The sequence below is a fragment of the Lissotriton helveticus genome, chromosome 5_1 (assembly GCF_964261635.1).
Source record: "Lissotriton helveticus chromosome 5_1, aLisHel1.1, whole genome shotgun sequence".
Taxonomy (NCBI): Eukaryota; Metazoa; Chordata; class Amphibia; order Caudata; family Salamandridae; genus Lissotriton; species Lissotriton helveticus.
In genome coordinates, this window is record NC_136065.1 from 1,939,624,302 (window position 1) to 1,939,643,354 (window position 19,053).

Here is a 19,053-nt window from a genome sequence, read left to right on the forward strand (position 1 = left end):
GTTACCACACGATGCTTTAGTTGCATTAAAAAAAATTCTTGCCTCATGTCCATTAAAACTAAGTGGGAGTGAGTCATGGGACCATATATATATGCCATCATGCTCTATGGTTGAGACTGCTTTGGGGTGATCAGAACACGTACCAAGATTGTGCACGTGTGATCTGCTGCATCCTGTCACTGCAACTCTGCTCCCTTGTTCGAGGCCCGAGACACCGCCAGCTACAGGAGAGAGAACTCCTCTCGGTTGCACGCCGTGATCGCTCCTGCTGAAATTGGAATTGCAGGTACCAGAAGTATGCTGCCATCTGCCCCTGTGCAGCGAGCGCACACTGCGTACCGCTCCACCTTCTCTCCTGCTCCCAATCCGACCGCCTCTATGAGCAAGCCCAGCCAAAGAGTATACAAGCAGAGGATCGCTCAAACAGCCCGGCAAATCCAGGTAACAGGTAATTTGTGGGAAAGCTGCAGGAAGGGGCACATGATATAGTGCCATTTTAAGAGATTTCTTCAGTTTGGCAGACTAAACAGGACACTTTTAGCACATGGCAGGAACTACTTCAAAACAGCAACAGCTGCCATAACGTTGAGCTGGTAGAGGCGGGGAAGACATGTAAGGAGCCAGAGGGTCCATTAAGCTAAAGGAACCTGGTACCTTGTAGTATAGTGGCTAGCTTGTAGGACTAAATTATATTCAGAGCCAAACCAAACCGAACCTGGTGATTCGAGTTGTCACACTGACTTATGTGAGCTCAATAAGTGCCCTTTCAGGTGCTGGGAAGCCACGGTGTGTTGCAGAGGCAGTCTGCATAGCAGCAGATGCGGTTTGCGACCTCCTGAGGTACCCCCAGCATACTCAACAACTGCCTCATAAGCACAATTGAGCCCCTGCTGGAGTCAAATGAAGCGACTTTCTCAAGACATTTCAGTAAAAACTTGTGTGCTGGGCAAAGCCACAAGGGGAGTCAAGTATTGTAACCATACACAACGCCCGCCTCAATGCAGGGAGTTACTAGCTCAGACAGACTGCTGCGAGAAGCCAATCCCTAAGAGTTAGGTGCTCTGAGGCATCCAGGAGCAGAAGGACTTAACAAAACCCATCCTGTTAGTCCATCAACACCAGAATTGTCTCCTGATATATTTGCCATAGGAGTGGGCAGGCAAGAGATGGTTACAGTCAATAATTTTGGGCTAAATCTAGCGCAGGTGTCAATATTACCTCCTCAAAAAAATCTAGTCCTCCAGCCATCATTTGGATCTAGGGGCCAGATATACAAAGCTTTTTTTAGGTTGCAAATGTCCCAATTCGCAGAATCGAGGCATTTGCAACCACCAAAAATATATATTTTAATATACAAAGCCCTATTGGGTTTGCGATTCAATATTAGGAAGGGCCGTGTTTAGGGCGTTCCTTCCTAATACCAAATCGCAATGGTATGTGGGAATGTTTTGCGACCGAAAGGCGGTCACAAAAGATTTGCATTTTGCTGCGTACTTCAATTAGGTGGTAACCCATTCGAGAATTGGGAAGGGTTCCCCAAGGGACCCCTTCTCCTTTGAGAATGTTTGTAAAAACATTTTTTAGAGCAGCCAGTGGTTCCACAGACTACTCCCTAATCTTAAAAAAATGAAAAGAAAACATTTAATTTTTCTTTCTGAAACATATTCAGTTGCATTTAAAAAATGCTTTATTGAAAAGCAATTACAGACATGGTGGTCTACTGACTCCAACAGGCCACCATCCCTGGGATTTTTGCGATTCCCAATCGGTCGCAAACTGAGACCTACCTCATGAATATTAACGAGGTAGGTCTATTTGCGACCCACTAGGAATCACAAAATATGTCAAACTCACATTTGTACATGGGTGTTTACGATTATCAAGTAGCCAATCTGAAAAATTCGCTATTTGGTCATTGCAAACACTTTTCTACATACATCTACAAACAAATTGTGGAGGGAGCCACTCATTCTGCTGGCCATTTGATTGACCATTTTTACACCAATCTCACGGACATTCAATGGAAGGAGTCGCTATCTATTCCATGGTCAGATCATGCACTACTTTCATTTGCATGGACGCCTACGGATGCTGTCCAGCCTTCTATAACTACTACTAAGATAGGTCGGACTTGGTCAAAACTACCTGTGGCGAAGTTGGCATCATCCCTAAAGGACTCCCTTCCGTTAATTAGGGAGGATAATCCGATTGAAGCCTACAGTTCCTTTAATAAGTGGTTAGAGTCCTCTCTGGATCTCACCCTCCCTAAACGCAAAATAGTGCACCGTGGAGGCTCCAATAAAATGCCTTGGTACACCGCAGAATTGAAATGTCTCAAACGGAACTGTAAGAGGCTAGAGAGGAAGTGGGGAAAGAATTTCACTTTAGAGGATAAATCGGAATACAGAGCTATTCTTAGGACTTACAAGACCCAATTAAAATTAGCCCAAGCCTCTTTTTACCAGCTTGAGATATCTAAAGCCGCTAACTCCCCCAGGGAAATGTATAAAATCTTTAAGTCTCTGGTTACTTCGCCTAGTCCCCTGAATGAAGTGGCCGATCCTCTAAAACGGTGCGAAGAGTTAGCTAATGTTGTTTAGCTCAAAGGTTGCTACCATCTACTCCTCCTTCTGTTTGAAGGAAGCTACAAATAATCTTGGACACTCCATTGAGCTCACGACTCGATTGGTCTCTTCACCTACTCTGGATGCTCTGCCCTTGATAGATCATTCCACAGTAGAAAAACTTTTGAAGAATCTTAAATCGGGCTCTCCATCGGACATGGCCCGCCCTCTGTCCTAAAACAAGTCTCTGAGGTGGTAGTACCTATCATGAGGGATGTTATCAACTCCTCCCTTTCCACTGGAGTGGTTCCCCCACTGTGGAAACAGGCCAGAGTCAAAGCTTTATTGAAGAAAGCCAATCTTGACCCTGAGGACTGGTCAAACTATCGCCCTATCTCCCTGTTGCCAGGGATGAGTAAAATCACTGAAAAGCAGGTAAATCTAGCTTTATCCGCCTTTATTGAAAAGGAGGCAGTGCTTCATCCAACTCTGGTTTTAGAACAAAACAGAGCACTGAGACCGCCCTGGTGGTTGTAGTGGAGGAAGCGAGGAAAATTGTAGATGCTGGAGGCTGCGCTGCGGTGGTCCTTTTGGACATCAGCGCAGCCTTCGATACGGTCAATCACTCCTTGTTGATCAGCCGCCTCGGCGAGGCTGGTATTTCCGGTGTTGCCCTTAAATGGCTCCAATCTTTCCTAGCAGAAAGAACATTTTCTGTTTTTGAAGGGGAGTATACATCAAGACAGCTCCCCCTTCACTACGGCGTTCCCCAGGGATCCTCATTAAGCCCCACCCTATTTAATATTTATATGAGGCCCCTGGCCGAGGTGGTACTTCCCTGGGGAATAAAATTGGTCACCTACGCGATGACACCCAGTTGGTGGTCTCACTTATGAGGTCTGAAGACGGGACTTCTGGATCAAACAATCTGTCCCCCTGTCTCACTAAGGTCTGTGACTGGATGGAAACCTCATTTCTGAAACTTAACAGGACTAAAACTGAGATCATGATCATGGGTTACAAGGCTCCTCTGAACCTCAATCCATGGTGGCCGAGCTGCCTGGGTCCCCCCCGACCCCAAAGAAACATATCAAGAGTTTGGGAGTCTGGCTTGACCCCTCCCTCGGCTTTCAAGTGCAGGCAAGGAAGGTGGCCGCAACATGCTTTGGCCTGATTAGGGTATTAAGGAAGGTTTTGAACCTCCTCCCTCCTGACTCCAGACGACTCCTGGTCCAGTCCTTGATCATCTCCCGATTGGATTATTCCAACGCACTCTATCTTGGCGCTCCGATAGGCACTATCAAAATTCTGCAGTCAGTCCAGAACTGCGCTGCTCGACTTCTGGTTAAAGTCCCCAGACACAGTTCGGTTAAGCCTGCTCTGCGTGCTCTACACTGGCTACCGATCCAGGAGAGGATAGGTTTCAAGGCCATGTGTATGGTCCACAAATCCATCACAAATAACGGTCCTGACATCCTTGACCCTCTCTTTTGCCAATACCAACCCTCTAGAACCCTTAGGTCTAGTGAACTCAATCTTCTGACAGTCCCTAGGATCAAAAGATCCCGTACGGGGGGTCGGCGGTTTTCTCTGCAAGCGGCCAAATTCTGGAATAATCTTCCTGAGAGTATCCGACTCCTACCGAACCATCTCATGTTCCGGAAACAACTAAAGACCTTCCTTTTCCGATGAGTGATGGTGATGTGTCCTGGGTCAAAGCGCTGGGATGCCTTAGGTTAGCCATGCGCTATACCAAGTATATATTCATTCATTCATTCATTCACCTGGCCCTAAATCCTTTGACCTTGATAGCACTCCTCGTGAATCTTCACTCAGTGATGCTTCTATGCCTAAAATGCTGCCAACTTATCCTATGTTTTCAGTCACCAGTCCTAAGGGACCACAGAGGGAGGAGATAGACCTATCAGTTGTTAACAACAAAACAAAGGACATATGTGGAGTTATGGTGGGCACAAACTGTCCACAGCATACCACAGAAGCCGTACTAAAGTCATCTGAGGGTATAACTATGTAAGTGAGCAGAACATTCTCTTGGGAGAAGTGATAACTTTGTCTCAGGTCCTAATCCTCTTCAGGCCCAGCCAACATTAATGGACCAAGTACTGTTGCAATATCCTGCTCGATCCCCTCCGATTGAAGAGATCCTACAGCCAATACTAGGTGAAATCAGGAAGATGAAAATCTCACAGGAGAAGGCCTATAAAGAGACAAATGACCAACTAGGTTAGATTCACTCTAGCATACAGCTACTTACCTCATGGGTCACACAAGTGCAACAAAAAATCTCTGACCAAGAAGATTTCAAGAATCAACAACACTCTTCAACTCCAAAGCTCCAATCAGACTAGCCGAGTTGCAACTGAAACTTGAAGATATCGTAAACAGGTCTTGCCGTTGTAATTTGCAATTTGTTTGGCTCCTTGAGGGTCGGGAAAACGGTCAGACTGTTACTAAATTAATTACAGATCTAGTTAATAAGTATGTGGCCTTGGCAACAGTAACTAAGGACACGGATCTTACAATCACATGAGCACATCATGTCCTGGCGTTCCAGCACCCTAACTCTAAATATCCACTAACTATGTTGGTGAACTTTGGTGACTTTCGTGTGAAAGAACGGGTCTTGACCAGAACAATAAGGGACAAAGCTTTTGAAACCCCAGACAACTACTCTTTCAAAAATGTTTTAGACATGTTCTTAACCACAGCCCGAAGGGTGCCAAGAGTTCAAATTAATAATTGATAACTTCAGGAGACAAAGGGAACTAATCTAAACAGAAAGTCCTCTACAAGGGACAATCACGGATCTTTAATTCATGGACCAGGCTAAGGACCTTTTACAACTTATCTAAAAGTCTGATGTTGGGGGGAGAGGGTCGAGAATACGTGATACAGGCAGCAGCGCTTCAATTTTAATACAGTGTCAAGATTCTTTTATTCTGGGTAGCCCTGATATAGCACTTTGCATATTTTGTCTGTTTTGGTACTTTTTCGGGTTACATAGCAGACTGAGGGTCGGCTGTATCAAGGGTTTTCCCATTCGAAAATGGGACGATTCGCTTCGTTTGAGAACAGGAAAAAGCCTTTTGGGATGTATCATCCCAAAAGACCTTCGCAAAATAAGAAATCGCAAAATTTGAGATTCTCTATTTTGCGAATGCATTTAAGGAATCCCAATTTGCGATTCCTTAAATGAAATGCAGGAAGCAAAAAATATTTGCGACCTGGCTTTAAGGACTCCCAAATTACCTCCAACTTCAAGTTGGTGGTAATTTGCGAATTCCATGAAAAATTCACTTTTTTTTGCATTTTTCAAGGTGCCATGTGGTGTACATATGTGCCACCTGTGCACACATACATATTTCAGGGGTACAACAGGGTGTCCATTTGGTACCATTGAAATTGTATGCGCAATTTGCGAGTACCCAATAGGTATGCGCATGCAATTCCCATTCATTCCTATGGGCCCATAGGAATGAATCGGAAGCCATTCCTTATTTGCAACTTACAATATGCGAGTCGCAAATAAGGAATATGTAGGAATGGCACGTTTTTCAGCGAAATCTACATACATTGTATTTTGCGATTCTGTAATAGCGAATCAGTAAGATTCGCTATTATAGAATTGAAAAAGCAATTCTTGATACATCTGGCTCTGAATTTTCCCATATAATTTGCAATTGCAGTCACCTTAGAGCTATGTGAGGGCGCTCACTTAGGGGAAGGGTGAAACAGGAGAGGGCATATGGGAACTTAAGGGTGGGCGGGGAGTTGCTGCAGTGGGAACTTATGATGAGTGGGGCTCTAGGCATAGGGATGGTTGGGTGGTGGAACGGGGTCACTCCGGGTCAGGAAAATTCAGGTAGAAAAGTCCAGAAGCATTCTATTGTGCAACAAATTGCCAATGACGAGTGGATGCAGCAAGAATGTTGTAGTTTGAAGTCACAAGGAGGTCTGGGGGAAAGTCGTTCAAGATTCCATGAGCTTAGTAACCATGAATTCTACATGTTTTGTGAATGTATCCTGTAATACCAATAGTATCAATAACCGGACCAAATTTATGTCCATTTTAGCATGGCTCAGACCTCAGATTATGTTTTTCAAGAGACTCATCTCAAAGCCTTAGCTAAAACACTTGGTTCCCCAGGATTTATTGCTCACTTACATATTATGCATCTGCTAGTCTGGCAGTTGGGGTGGAGGGGGTGGTGCCAGTTTTGATCTCACAAGATCTTCTGTGCAAGGTGCAATAGGTATTAAGAGGTCCCAGGGCAAGGTGGATTTTGTTGAGACTTAAGATCCGCTATCAGTTTTTCCTTTTTATTAGCTATTATCGCCCTACTGAAGATGGTGCTGTCTTCCTTGCCGAAGTTAATAATCTTATGCTACTACTAAATAGACTTGTGGTATTGGGAGGAATTTTAATATCATCCAGGATATCAGATTAGACGGCTCTTGTAGCAACAAGCAGTAAAATAAGCCAAGGTCATCACGCTTTATAGCCAAATTGAGCAGCAATTTCGCTTTAATAGATCCTTGGTGGGCCGATCACGCTCAAGGGAGAGAATATACTTATTAAGGCTGTATGCTCTAACCATTTGATCTACACCTGAGCATCTTGAGGAATTCTTGCCTTCGAATTAGGCTCCCTGTTCTAAATAGCGAACTTCAAGCCACTGCCACAGCTCCCATTACATTGGCTGAGATAAAAGGAGCAATAAAATCATCTTCCAATGCAAAAGCTTATGGGAGTGATGGCTTACCAGCCAACATATATTAGTTGTTCGGAGTCCAAGTGGTCACATTTTTAATCATCCTCCTAAATGTAATTTTGGACGGATGCAAGTTAATTAGTTCAATTACAGAAGCAGTGATTATTAGCTTCCATAAAAAGGATAAACCTCCTGAAATTCCAGGCTCATACTGCCCAATCAGCCTGAAAAACAGCAATTACAAAATCTTTACAAAAATTATCAAGGCTAGGTTAGCTACTCTAGCACAAACTTTGGTCCACTCAGATCTAAGTGGATGTTTACGTGCAAGGTTGATTTCATCCAACACCATGTTTTTGTTGCAGGCCACTGATTATTACTCAAGTAATACTGCAAATGCGTCCGGTATCATGCTCGATGTTGGAAAGGCATTCAACCTAGTATAATGGGAGGCCCTATTTGCCATATTATTGAGCTTTGGATTTTCCCCAAAATTCATTCATTTATTGGAAAAGGTATACAAGAAGGCTGAGGCTAAAATCATATTAAATTACCAAACAATAGGTGTGTTTCCTTTAATAGAGGCACAAGACAAGGGTGCCCTCTGGCTCCTGCTCTTTTTGCTCTCTTCATTGAGCCTCTGGCCGCTGCATTAATGCAAGATCCGCAGATCAGGGCTCCCATGCAGGGTTCATCCAAGATAAAACTCTTTGCGGATGATGTGATTTTATATCTGGCTGGCGAGAAGCAAAATATTAACCGGGAAAAAGACTCATTGCAGTATCAAGGCATGACAACGGCTTTCTATCCCGACTACACTCCAATTGTGCAGGAGGCACGTCACAAATGTGCAGGCGTCAAACAGATTCTACGCAGTGCAAATGTGAAATACTCAATTTTTTAATCAGCTGATGAAGCTACCCAGTTCTGCAAATTACAAAAGGATGGCTTGTAGCTTCAAATAGATACTGTATTACACTCTCTATTGAATACAGAAAATGCATTCTACCAACTCAGCAGCAAGCATTTAGGTGTGGTCACGTAAGGGTGATTGCTTATTTGTTTTACATGCCCAGCAGTTTGCCACTTTTGGGTCAATAAATGTCATTTTATCATTGATAAGCTGCAGTATCACATTTGCCCAGACCCCTGTTGGCCTTACTTGGTATTTGTGATCCACACAAGCAGTATCACATTTGCCCAGACCCTTGTTGGCCTTACTTGGTATTTGTGTTCCACGCAGGCCAATTCCTCTACGGCAGCAAGAATTTCGTTTTATCACCAGGCTGATTGCCAAATCTCTAATTTTGCAAACATTCTGTGAGATTTGGTTCGATTTGTTAGAATGAGCCATAAAACATGCATTTAAGCACTTAACTATTATTTTAGCTGTGCAGCACTTTAGAGCAGCCTATAGGCACTCCAAGTGCTATGCAACATATCTGCATAATATAAAATGTCAAAAGCGTGGGACAAAATATACACTCGCAATAAGTTTCCCACATCCATCACCCGCTAGGCATGTTGATGTAAATCATATGGTACATGGAATGGTGCTTGAAGGTAAATGCTACAGCTTAGCCATGTAAAGCAACATACAGTTTGGGGCATGTGTGGGAAAATATATACCTCCTAAGTTAGAGCAAAGAAATCCTTAAGGAACAGAGGTGAACATTTAAGTCTATGTAGTACTAAATATAAAGTGTCTAGATAGGTTTTTCCACTTCCCGGGAGGTAGATTTTCAAGAGAGTACTGTGTTTATTACTATAAACTAACTATGGTTTCTTTTGGTTCCAGTGGGCACCCTCAGGCCGTTGTGGGCAGAAGTTATCACCATGGGATGAACAAAGAAGAAGATACCAAAATTCGGAAACGTCAGAAAACCTCCAGTGGGCCCCAGTCTAACAGCCTGGGAAACCTGTCCTTTTCCCGACGGCCCAATGGACAGGAGCTTCCGAACTTGGGCTTTGGGCAGAACTTGCAGGGCACAAACGTTGATTCAAGAGCAGACAACCATCATGATGTGGTGCGACTAGTTAGGAACACAGACTATGGCAGCACACATCCTGGGCCCTTAACGTTACACAGCAACACTTCTGCCCAGGAGCAGCCAGGATTCTCCCTGGATTGCAGTCCTCAAGATGTGCCTAAGTGCACTGTCCGCAACAGTCTCAGTGCCCAAGGGAGCAGAACTGCTAGGATGCAGGCTGATCACAATAACAGCATGCAGGGGGGACGAACCATCGGACTTCACAATGACCACAGCAACAGCATCCCTGGTAGCCGAACCACTGGCTTTCAGACTGACCATTGCGGCAGCAGCTCCCAGGAGAACAGGACAACGGGGCTGCATGCAAACCACATAAATAGGAACATTCAGGGAGGAAGGAAAACGGGGCAGCAGGTAGACCACAACAGCAGCATCCAAGGGAGCCGGGTGACCGGGTCGCAGTTAAACCACAGCAGCAGCTTCCAGGGAAGTAGGGTGACCGGACTGCAGGCTGATCATAGCAGAAGCCTCATTCAGGGGAGCAGGGTGACAGGACTATATGCAGAACTGGTCAAGGAGCTGGAGACACAAGTAACAGAGTTGAGGAAAATGCTCTCCTCCCGGGAGGAGGTGTCTGCTCAGCAAGACCGGAGAATTAAAGAGCTGGAGCAGGAAAATGAACAGCTGAAGTGCCAGATGCGGACCCTAGAGGAGCAGAATGACCTGCTGTCCAGCAGGAATGAGGAGGCAGCGAGAGCAAGCCAAGCCAGGTTGCTGCTGGGCCCCGGAAACAGCTTAATTGGTAACTACATATTTATAATCAACTATTTAAATAATAAAACTGCAGCTAAGCCATTATTCACAGACTGTACCACCACTGACATGAATTAGAGAGCCATGTGTTGAACATCTTAAAATGCAAACGAAGCTTAAAAACATAGATGTAAAAGAGTAATACTAGGCCAACATGACAGTCCTTGCCCACTTCAGTGTGACTCTTGTATCAACCAGGACTTTGAGGGCTGATAGCCTGGGTAGGACATGTTCCTGATGCTATGGTGGAGCTTCTTACTTTTCCCATGGGGACAGGGCACCAGCTGTTGGCTATGTTGCTGGAGAAAGAGGCCAGCACCAATAGAGATTTTCGGAAAGCTGTGCTTATATGTGATGGTGTCTTCACTGATATTCATGGACACTTGGGGCTTGTTTACGAGTACCCACCTGATAATATTAGCCACAGAGGAGTGTTCTATTGTACTTTTATGATTAATTTTATTAATCGCATCAAGTGTTTGTGGTTCTGATTCTAGTTACCGAGGAGTTTGAAATGTATCGGTTTTAATAGTCGCTGCCTATTCTGGCTTTTTGTGGCATCAAATGCCGCACCAAAACCCGCATTTACCAGCAGTTACTAGCCCTTTTTCCCCTGTAAACGTGGGCCTGGTTTAACCTGCTGAAATTTAATGTGAGGTATGAAGATAATTGCTCCAATAATTACCAGTTATCATAAACATTGCTCCACTAATAATTATGATGAACGCTCAAACAGCAGCTTGCCGAGGAACTGAATGTATTGGGGGAACTTTTATTAGGCCCTTAATAGCTTCACGAGAAAGCTTGTCGTTTATGCACTTATTTATATGCCTACCTGAAGGCACGTTTTCCCTTCCTTTTATTGTATTAAGGCTAGCCAACTAAAACCAAACAGGAGTAAAAAGAGGCTTCAGAACCTAATTCTTCCTGCAATACCTATTTTAAAATGCTATAAGCATTCAGTTCAGAGAAGGAAAAACTGTACAGCGTCTACAAGACTTCATGCTGTCCCACCTGGCCTAGAGGGCACAGCGTTAGCAGTTTACTGGCATTTCAGTTTTCTAGTCTCTAGAGACACGATGTCTGAATATTTTCCACTTAAAATATTTATTTCCATTAGATTTTGACTTTGGAGTCTCTCAACTTTGTCGGAAGTTCTTTGTCTTTCATAATATTTTGGATGGATTTTGCTGTATGTATTATCCACCATACCTTAACTATTTGTAATATTTCCCTTGTGCGAGTATAAAAAAGTAGAGGACGAAGCCATTTTCTGCCTTCTTTATTCTAATACAGAGATATAAGGTGTCTTGTACATTTCAGGTGGACTTGAATGTATCAGAAATATTTGGCTTTAAGGCTGGGGACATCCCAGAGCCACCTCAGAGACTGCTGTAGATGGGTCTGTCAACAAAGACAAGGCCAGAGTAGCGCCACAAAGGTGTTTGAGACCATCATGGACCTTACTCAGGAGAGGTTCATGAAAAAGAGAAATGAGCACAGGTTACAACTGTACTTTTTATCAACAATGAGACTCTCGATTTCAAAAACATCAGCACTGACGAGTAGGTCCTGCTTGATGTTGTTGCATTGATTGTTAAGGCCCATGCTGTTGAGGGACCATTACGGTACACTGTAATAAGGCACTTGAGTTTGAGAGGATATGGCATTCAGGGACTGAGAGTGCTGGGAACGTTTGACTAAAGCTTTGAGGAGGCATTTCTGTTTGATTTTTCCAAAGGGGATTACATCTGTGCTTGGACAACCCCTTCAGACTAGAAGAATCATCACAAGAGGGAGAGAACACTTCTTCATCAGATACCTAAGAGGAAGCCTTGGTCACACCAAAGATGCAGATTGCACTAACTGACCATACAGCATGGTAGATGATACATCACAATCTATAGTCTTTGAACTTGCTTGCCCAGAATTCCTGGAGTATTGGCTCTCGAGTCTCCCACCAGACTGAAAAAAGCAAACACATTGTCTATCAGAATATCTTTTTCATTCACATGGAAGAAATATTATTTTTCAAGGGTGGAGAACATTGTTGATTTGATGAAGTACCACAAAAAACAAGTAGTCCATAACGTTCTAAATTTTACAAAGTCTGATTCAAAGATCAGTGTATATAACTGGTACATGACCCATAGGAAAAGCCTTTCTCACGCCTAGTTCTTTACCTACGATTAAGATGGAATGCCTCTACATGGATAATACATAACTGCTATAGATGTGTTGCCCCTGTCACTAAGGTAATACCATTTGTAAAAAGTCTCTCCAGTGCCGCATGATTCAGCGCTCAAATATAAGCTTTACAATATTTGGGAATTCTAGCTAGTTTACTCCAAACACCAACTTATGAGTTCAGAAAATAAATGTTTTTGTATTGAATGCACATTCTCTGTTTAGGTGCAAGTATGTTAATTCAACCAAGGAACATATTTTAATTTAGTAGACTGGTCTGCACACAGTAGAGCTACGTATATGTAGCTGAAGAGCTACAAGTAGCTGAAGAGCTACTCATTGGAGAAGCCTGCACTAGAACCTAGGTGAGATATCAAACTGAGTCAATAGTCTCTTTGAAATCTCTTTGGCTAAGTGTACATTTATAGGTCTATGCATCTGCATGTCTCTGTCTGTAGTGGTGCAGTGTCCGTCACTTAAAAGAATAGGAGTGAGTTACCTACTTCATTGTCATTCGTGAAGACAACTGAAGATCGAATGATGGAGGAGGAAAACGTTCTTCTTCATCGTAGGATCTTCATTCATTGTCATAAATGTTTGAATAATTCCCCACTGCATGCACAAACCCCTTTTTTTTCAAAGCATTCTTTAGTGGAAATAGCATCATAGAATGGATTTATCTGTAAGTTCATATTCTCCAGTATTGAATCTTTCATAGATTCACATGCTTGTATCTTCCCCGTCGTCATGGTGGGAGTCTCACGGTAACCAAATGACCATAGCAGTATTAGAAAACTGCATGGAAAAAGTCCCATAGGGAATCATATTATTTGGCAACCAAACCTCATCATTATTTGGTCCAAAACTCAGCCAATCAGCTGCCAGCCCTGACATCACACTCCCCAGCAGAGCTCTCATACCTCAGATTTCCAACCACCTTCGTGTGAGAAGGCGTCTTCCTGAGCTCTGCTCAGTTTTGTTCCTGTGTGAACTTTTCACCTTTTCAACTGAAACTTCTTTCTTCTGGATTTAAGGTACTGTGTTACTTCTCTTACCTACTATTGCTGAAAGCTCTAAAAAGAGGCTTTTCAGGCCCCGCAGATCCTGTGGAAAACCTAGACTATATTCTGAGGATCCACATAAGGACTGTTTGTACTGCCTCTACCCTAAACATGTGCCAAAGGACTGCAAGCACTGTAGAACCTTTTCGGCAAAAACCTTGAGAGACAGGGAGGCACGTTTATTATTGTGGCTTCAAAAGAAGAAAGCCACTTCATATACAGACTCTGAGGAAGAGGTTAATACTCAATCATCCAAGAAGAGGAAGTCTTCTGCTCCTGAGGAAAAAATTGATCTGCAAAAGGCCAAAGACAAAGAAGCCTCTTCATCTTCTCTTCCTCAAACTTCCTTAAAAAAGTCATCTGTATCAAGGGAGTTGTCTTCTGTTCCTTCTTCTAAAGTAGGAGTGTCACCAGCTTTGACTCCTGTGAAAACGGCGACGACGACTTCGACGACTACGATATTGACGATGACAGCTGCGTCGACGACGAAAACAACATCGTCGAAGAAAGGTTCGTCGACCATCCCGTCGACGGAAAGAACAGCATCGATACTGACGACCGCGTCGATGACGACCTCGTCGGCGACATCTTCGTCGACGACATCCTTTAAGTTCCCGAAGACAAAGCCATAGATAACTTTGAAGTCCTTTCCACCGCCAATGGGCTCGTCGACGGCGAAGAAATCTACGGATTTTACAAGCGGGACTAAGATTTCACCGCTACCACCATCAAATCTGCTGGATTTGCAGTCAGAGGATGAGGAGTCGACGGGAGTGGCTTATATTCCTTCCCAGCTTCAGATAAAAAGTCAGGACACTGACGATGACAAGTATCAGGTAGTGCAGGTGTTTTCTGTCCAGGATCGTCCGGTGACTGAATCAAAGAGATATTAATCTTTTCAGCAGTCATATGCTTATGAGGAGGAGGAAGAAGTACAGCAGGAGTTGAGAGAGGAGTCGGTCTCCATGCCAATTTCTCTCGTGACGGATCTATGTCACATTACTGTCGTCATTTTCCAGAAGCTAACGCTCCAGCCTCAAAGCCCGCAGCAAGTACAGCTCAAGCTCGAGTAGCTCAACCTCCACCTCCACCTTCAGTTCAGAAGATTTGATCTCCCCCAATTATTACGATTAGAGATAATTTGGCAGAAAGTGACGGAGATCAACCGGAAGAAGGAGAACTTCTTCAGGAAATTTCAGTTGGGATAGAATGGGATCAATATATTATTCCTACTACGCCGTCTCCATCGCCGTCTCCAGCAAATTCTCCTCCTCAGGACATTGGAGTATTCCATGATATTATGGAAAAGGCCTTGAAAAGATTCGAACTCCCGCTTCCAGTTCAAGAAACTGAATGTTTTTATACGATTTCAAGGAGTAGTCAAGAAAATCTATCCGAGCAATCCCTATTATCGAGTTCATTTGGGAAGAGGGATTGAAGCTTATGAAAAATCCAGCCTTGGTCGCAGCCTCGGTGCCTAGGATAGAGAAAAAGTATAGGGCACCAGAATCCTCTCCAGCATGTTTCATTGGGCATCCACGGCCAGAGTCAGTGGTAATGCAGGCCGCTCAACGCAATTCATAAAATCCAGTTTCAACATCTGCAGCCCTTCCAGACTAAGAGGGAAGAAGAATGGATGGTGCGGGAAAGTGCTTTGCCGTGACGGCAGCAGCCTCCATTAGAGCCGCAAATGCGCTAACCCTCATCAGTAGGTACAATCGGCAAATGTGGTCAGATATAGCACCATTGTTGTCCCATCTGCCGGAGGATAAAAAGGAAGAGGCAGCCGCCATAATACAGGATGGATCCAGAGCGGCATCTGAATCTATAGATATTGCCATGGATATGTCTTCTATTTCATTTAGACAAATGGCAGCGGCGGTAGCACTACGAAGACAGGGATGGCTTAAAGCCACTTCGTTTAGACCAGAATTCCAAGTGAAAATAATTGACACGCCGTTAGATGGAGAAAATCTCTTCGGAAAGCACATCGATGAGGCCCTTCAAGGCATAAAAGCTGACACTGATACGGCACGAGCGTTGGGCTCCCTACAGCAAGGCAGATTTCAGTCCTTTCGAAAGAGAGGGTCTAGAGGACAATATAAACAAAGACCCGCATACCAATCTGGCAGATATCAACCTTACAATCAGCAGGGGTATCGCCAGTTTTCTAGGAGCCAGCAATTTTGATCCTCATATACCCCGTATCATCAGCAGGCAAAAGGAAAGGCTACTGCGAGAGGTAAATCTCAACAACATAATAGAAGACAGTGACTCCATCAAAGCGCCCGCCACTTGTTCAAGCTTCAAAAAGCATTACCTTTCTCTATATTATCAAGAATGGATGTCGATAACAACAGACAGATGGGTACTGGACATAATTCAGCAGGGTCATACCCATGAATTTATACAGAAGCGTCCAAATCGACCTCCGGTTCTCTCTTGCAAAAAGAGGCAATAGAGGAAGTGCCACGTCATCAACAAGGGAAAGGCTTTTATACGTATTTCTTTCTAATAAAGAAGAAACAAACGGGGAAATGGAGACAGGTAATGGACCTGAGAAGTTTGAACAAATTCATCAAAAAGATATCTTTTTGTATGTTATCCCTGCAAGAAATACTCCTTTTTCTCTGCAAAGGAGACTACATGGCATCCCTGGACCTCTTAGATGCTAATTTTCACATCCCGATCCATATAAATCACAGAAAGTTTCTGCGCTTCACGGTGACGGGCGCCACTACCAATTCAAAGTCTTACCATTCGGCCTGAAGTCGGCTCGAGCGTTTTTACAAAGTGCATGGTGCCAGTGGCAGCTCACTTAAGACTTCAAGGTCACCAAATCTTCCCATATCTAGACGATTGGCTCGTTAAAAAGGCACTTCGTTTCAGGAAACCCAGCGCTCTCTACAATGTTGCATGGATATCTTCATTCGTCTGGGTCTGAGAGTCAATCTAGAAAAGTCATTTCTCATCCCATCTCAGTCGCTTCAATTTCTGGGAGCCATGCTCCGCACAAGGGAAGGCAAAAGCTTATCCTTCAGAGGAACGTGTTCAGAAGATAATAAATCTGTCATCTCATCTGCAGACAAGAAAGTACACTTCGGTGAGACTCTACAAGTCATTATTGTGGATGATGTCTTCTTGTATCCCCTTAGTTCCCAACTGCAGACTACACATGAGGCCTCTCCAAGAGCTTCTGGACAAACAATAGATTCAATCCCAAGGGTCCTTCGAAGATCGAGTGACTATCTCACCTCAGATAAAAAAGGCCCTGTCATGGTGGAAAATCAGAAAACATTTAACAAGAGGTCTGCTCTTCGAACCTCAACGTCACAGTTATATTATGATGACGGACGCATCTCTTCAAGGTTGGGGGGCACATCTTCAATACCTCGAATTTCAGGGTCATTGGTCAGAATGTGAAACTCACCTTTACATCAACCTGCTGGAGCTAAAATCAGTGTTCTTGGGAGTACAGGCATTTCTACCCAAAATCAGAGATTCCACTGGACAGACAGTACAACAACCATGAGAACCTTACGGGTGATTGTTTGCGCTTTACAAATATGGATTATTATTATTATTATTATTATTATTATTATGGGACTTTTTCTATGCAGTTTTCTAATACTGCTATGGTCATTTGGTTACCGTGAGACTCCCACCATGACGACGGGGAAGATACAAGCATGTGAATCTATGAATGATAATACTGGAGAACTATAGTGTACAGGTAAGTAACTAGTTTTTTCAGATCTGTGAAACATAACAGAAATTAAATTTTTCTCTGACTGTTTAAAATAATCCTCCAAAGAAAGCACTTTTCAGAAGATATAATGAGGGTAAAAATGTGGGAGAAAAAATAATCTTCTACACACAATGGAGCTAAAGAAGGAAAAATCACTCAGGCAATACATTCTATTGACTTCCTGAGTGGGAGTTGGAGTTTATTTTCTTCCCCAACAACAACCCTTCATATTCCATAGGTATTGTCCCTACTCATACTCGCACTATCTTCTTATTAATTACAAGAACCGACCTCTGAGTCAACAGTTACTGTGTTCAGCAAAATACCCTCCACTTCAACAGGTATGAACACCACACAAATGTGAACCAATATTAATAAAACATTGTGAAAAAGCGATATAGCACCTTACGTGCGCACCACCAGAGGAGCTTACTGGTTAATCACCACCAGTTATGCCCACATTTTCCATCATTGGTCACTACCTCGCAAAAATAATAAATGTTGGTGTCCAAAAAAACAGTGAAAAAATGAATATGTGTATACTGAAGAAAATAAACTCCCACTCAGGAAGTCAATAGAGTTTATTGCCCGAGTAGATTAGGTCTATCTGTTTTTGTTGTTTGGAGAAAAAAAGAAGCCTGTCCCTTGAACAACCTGGGAGGCACCGATTCGCAGAGTGCATTGTACCTGCAGTTACCCCCCAGAGCCAGTTATTTTTTATAACCTGTCAGAGATAGATCTCAGAACACCTGCTGATGACTTTGACCTCAAATATGTTAATTTTTTCCTGTCTGGAAAAGATTTTTACTTGATTCACTCAATGTATTTTACCATCTGCTGTTGAGTGAAAACAACCCTTTTGGTATCTGACATATTGTTTCTTTTAGAATGCAATTTCTTGCCTATCAGAGCCCCTAGATGCCTTTGAGTCTGTAAAGGCAATCGCTATATATCTATTAACACAGTTGTTGAAGCACAGGAGGGTAGAAGAGGAGAAAACAAAGAAGAGGAGGCTAGAAAGTTTAGCCTCTCATCCTGCTTCAGTTTCCTTAACACCTCCAGACCATAAAGCAAACACCACAGAGTGAGGTTTAGGGAGAAATTATCAATTGGCAGAGAAAACACATAATTGTCAACACCATTGGAGATAGACATCAAGATCACCAAATTCACCATTGAGAGCCTCGGTTCCAACCTGCTCGCTGTGGAAGGATGGCTGGACAACAACACATCGACATTCGCAATATGACCTGCCATCAATGTTAGGCTATTCAATATCAAAGTATCTCAGACAGTGCTGATACCCTGACCTTCTAAACCTGTCAGTTCATCATAGGAGACTACCTAGCAAATCAGATCTTCTACCAAACTTAATGGCCAAATCTAACAAGCATGCCTACCGTCCTTGAATGCGCTGCATGGCTCCTGAGTGATGCAGTACAGACATCTAAATCTTCATCAGGAATGAATGCATTGAAATACTTAAAGAAGCAAAACATCCATGAATAAGATCATGCTATGCACTAAAATGGAAGCAATTCGGCATATTGTGCCACAGTAAAGATCACAATCCTATTAACATGCTAAGATAAAGTTCTACTACCTTATATGTTGTATCTAGCCAAATCAAAACTACAAGCCTCTTCTATAAAGGTATATCTGGCCGCTTCAACAGCATATAGAAAGTTACCACAGCAAGTCTCTCTCTTTAAGATTTCAGTATTTAAGACTTTCTGGAAGGACTCTAAGAAGGGTTTCTCACCTGTCAAAAGACCATCTCGACCATAGGAGCTCAACCTAGTACTTTCAAGATTGATGATCTTTCCTTATGATCCTGTTCGCAGGGTAAAATCAACATCTCTCATGGAAAACTGCTTTTTTTTATTGCTGTCACCTCAGCTAGAAGAGTCAGTGGGTTTACAAGCCTTATCAGAATTACAATATTTCAATTAGGCT

At 43.3% G+C, this 19,053-nt stretch overlaps 1 protein-coding gene across 3 annotated transcripts in view; it reads left to right on the top strand.

The window, feature by feature from the left end:
* The window catches only part of LOC144756070 (uncharacterized), a 150,226-nt gene that overhangs the window by 43,983 nt on the left and 87,190 nt on the right, over positions 1–19,053 (top strand). For all 3 annotated transcript variants that reach the window (XM_078645577.1, XM_078645578.1, XM_078645579.1), the window contains one exon: positions 9,096–10,090. In XM_078645577.1, the coding sequence (XP_078501703.1) occupies positions 9,096–10,090 (995 nt within the window). The remainder of the gene's footprint in view (positions 1–9,095; positions 10,091–19,053) is intronic.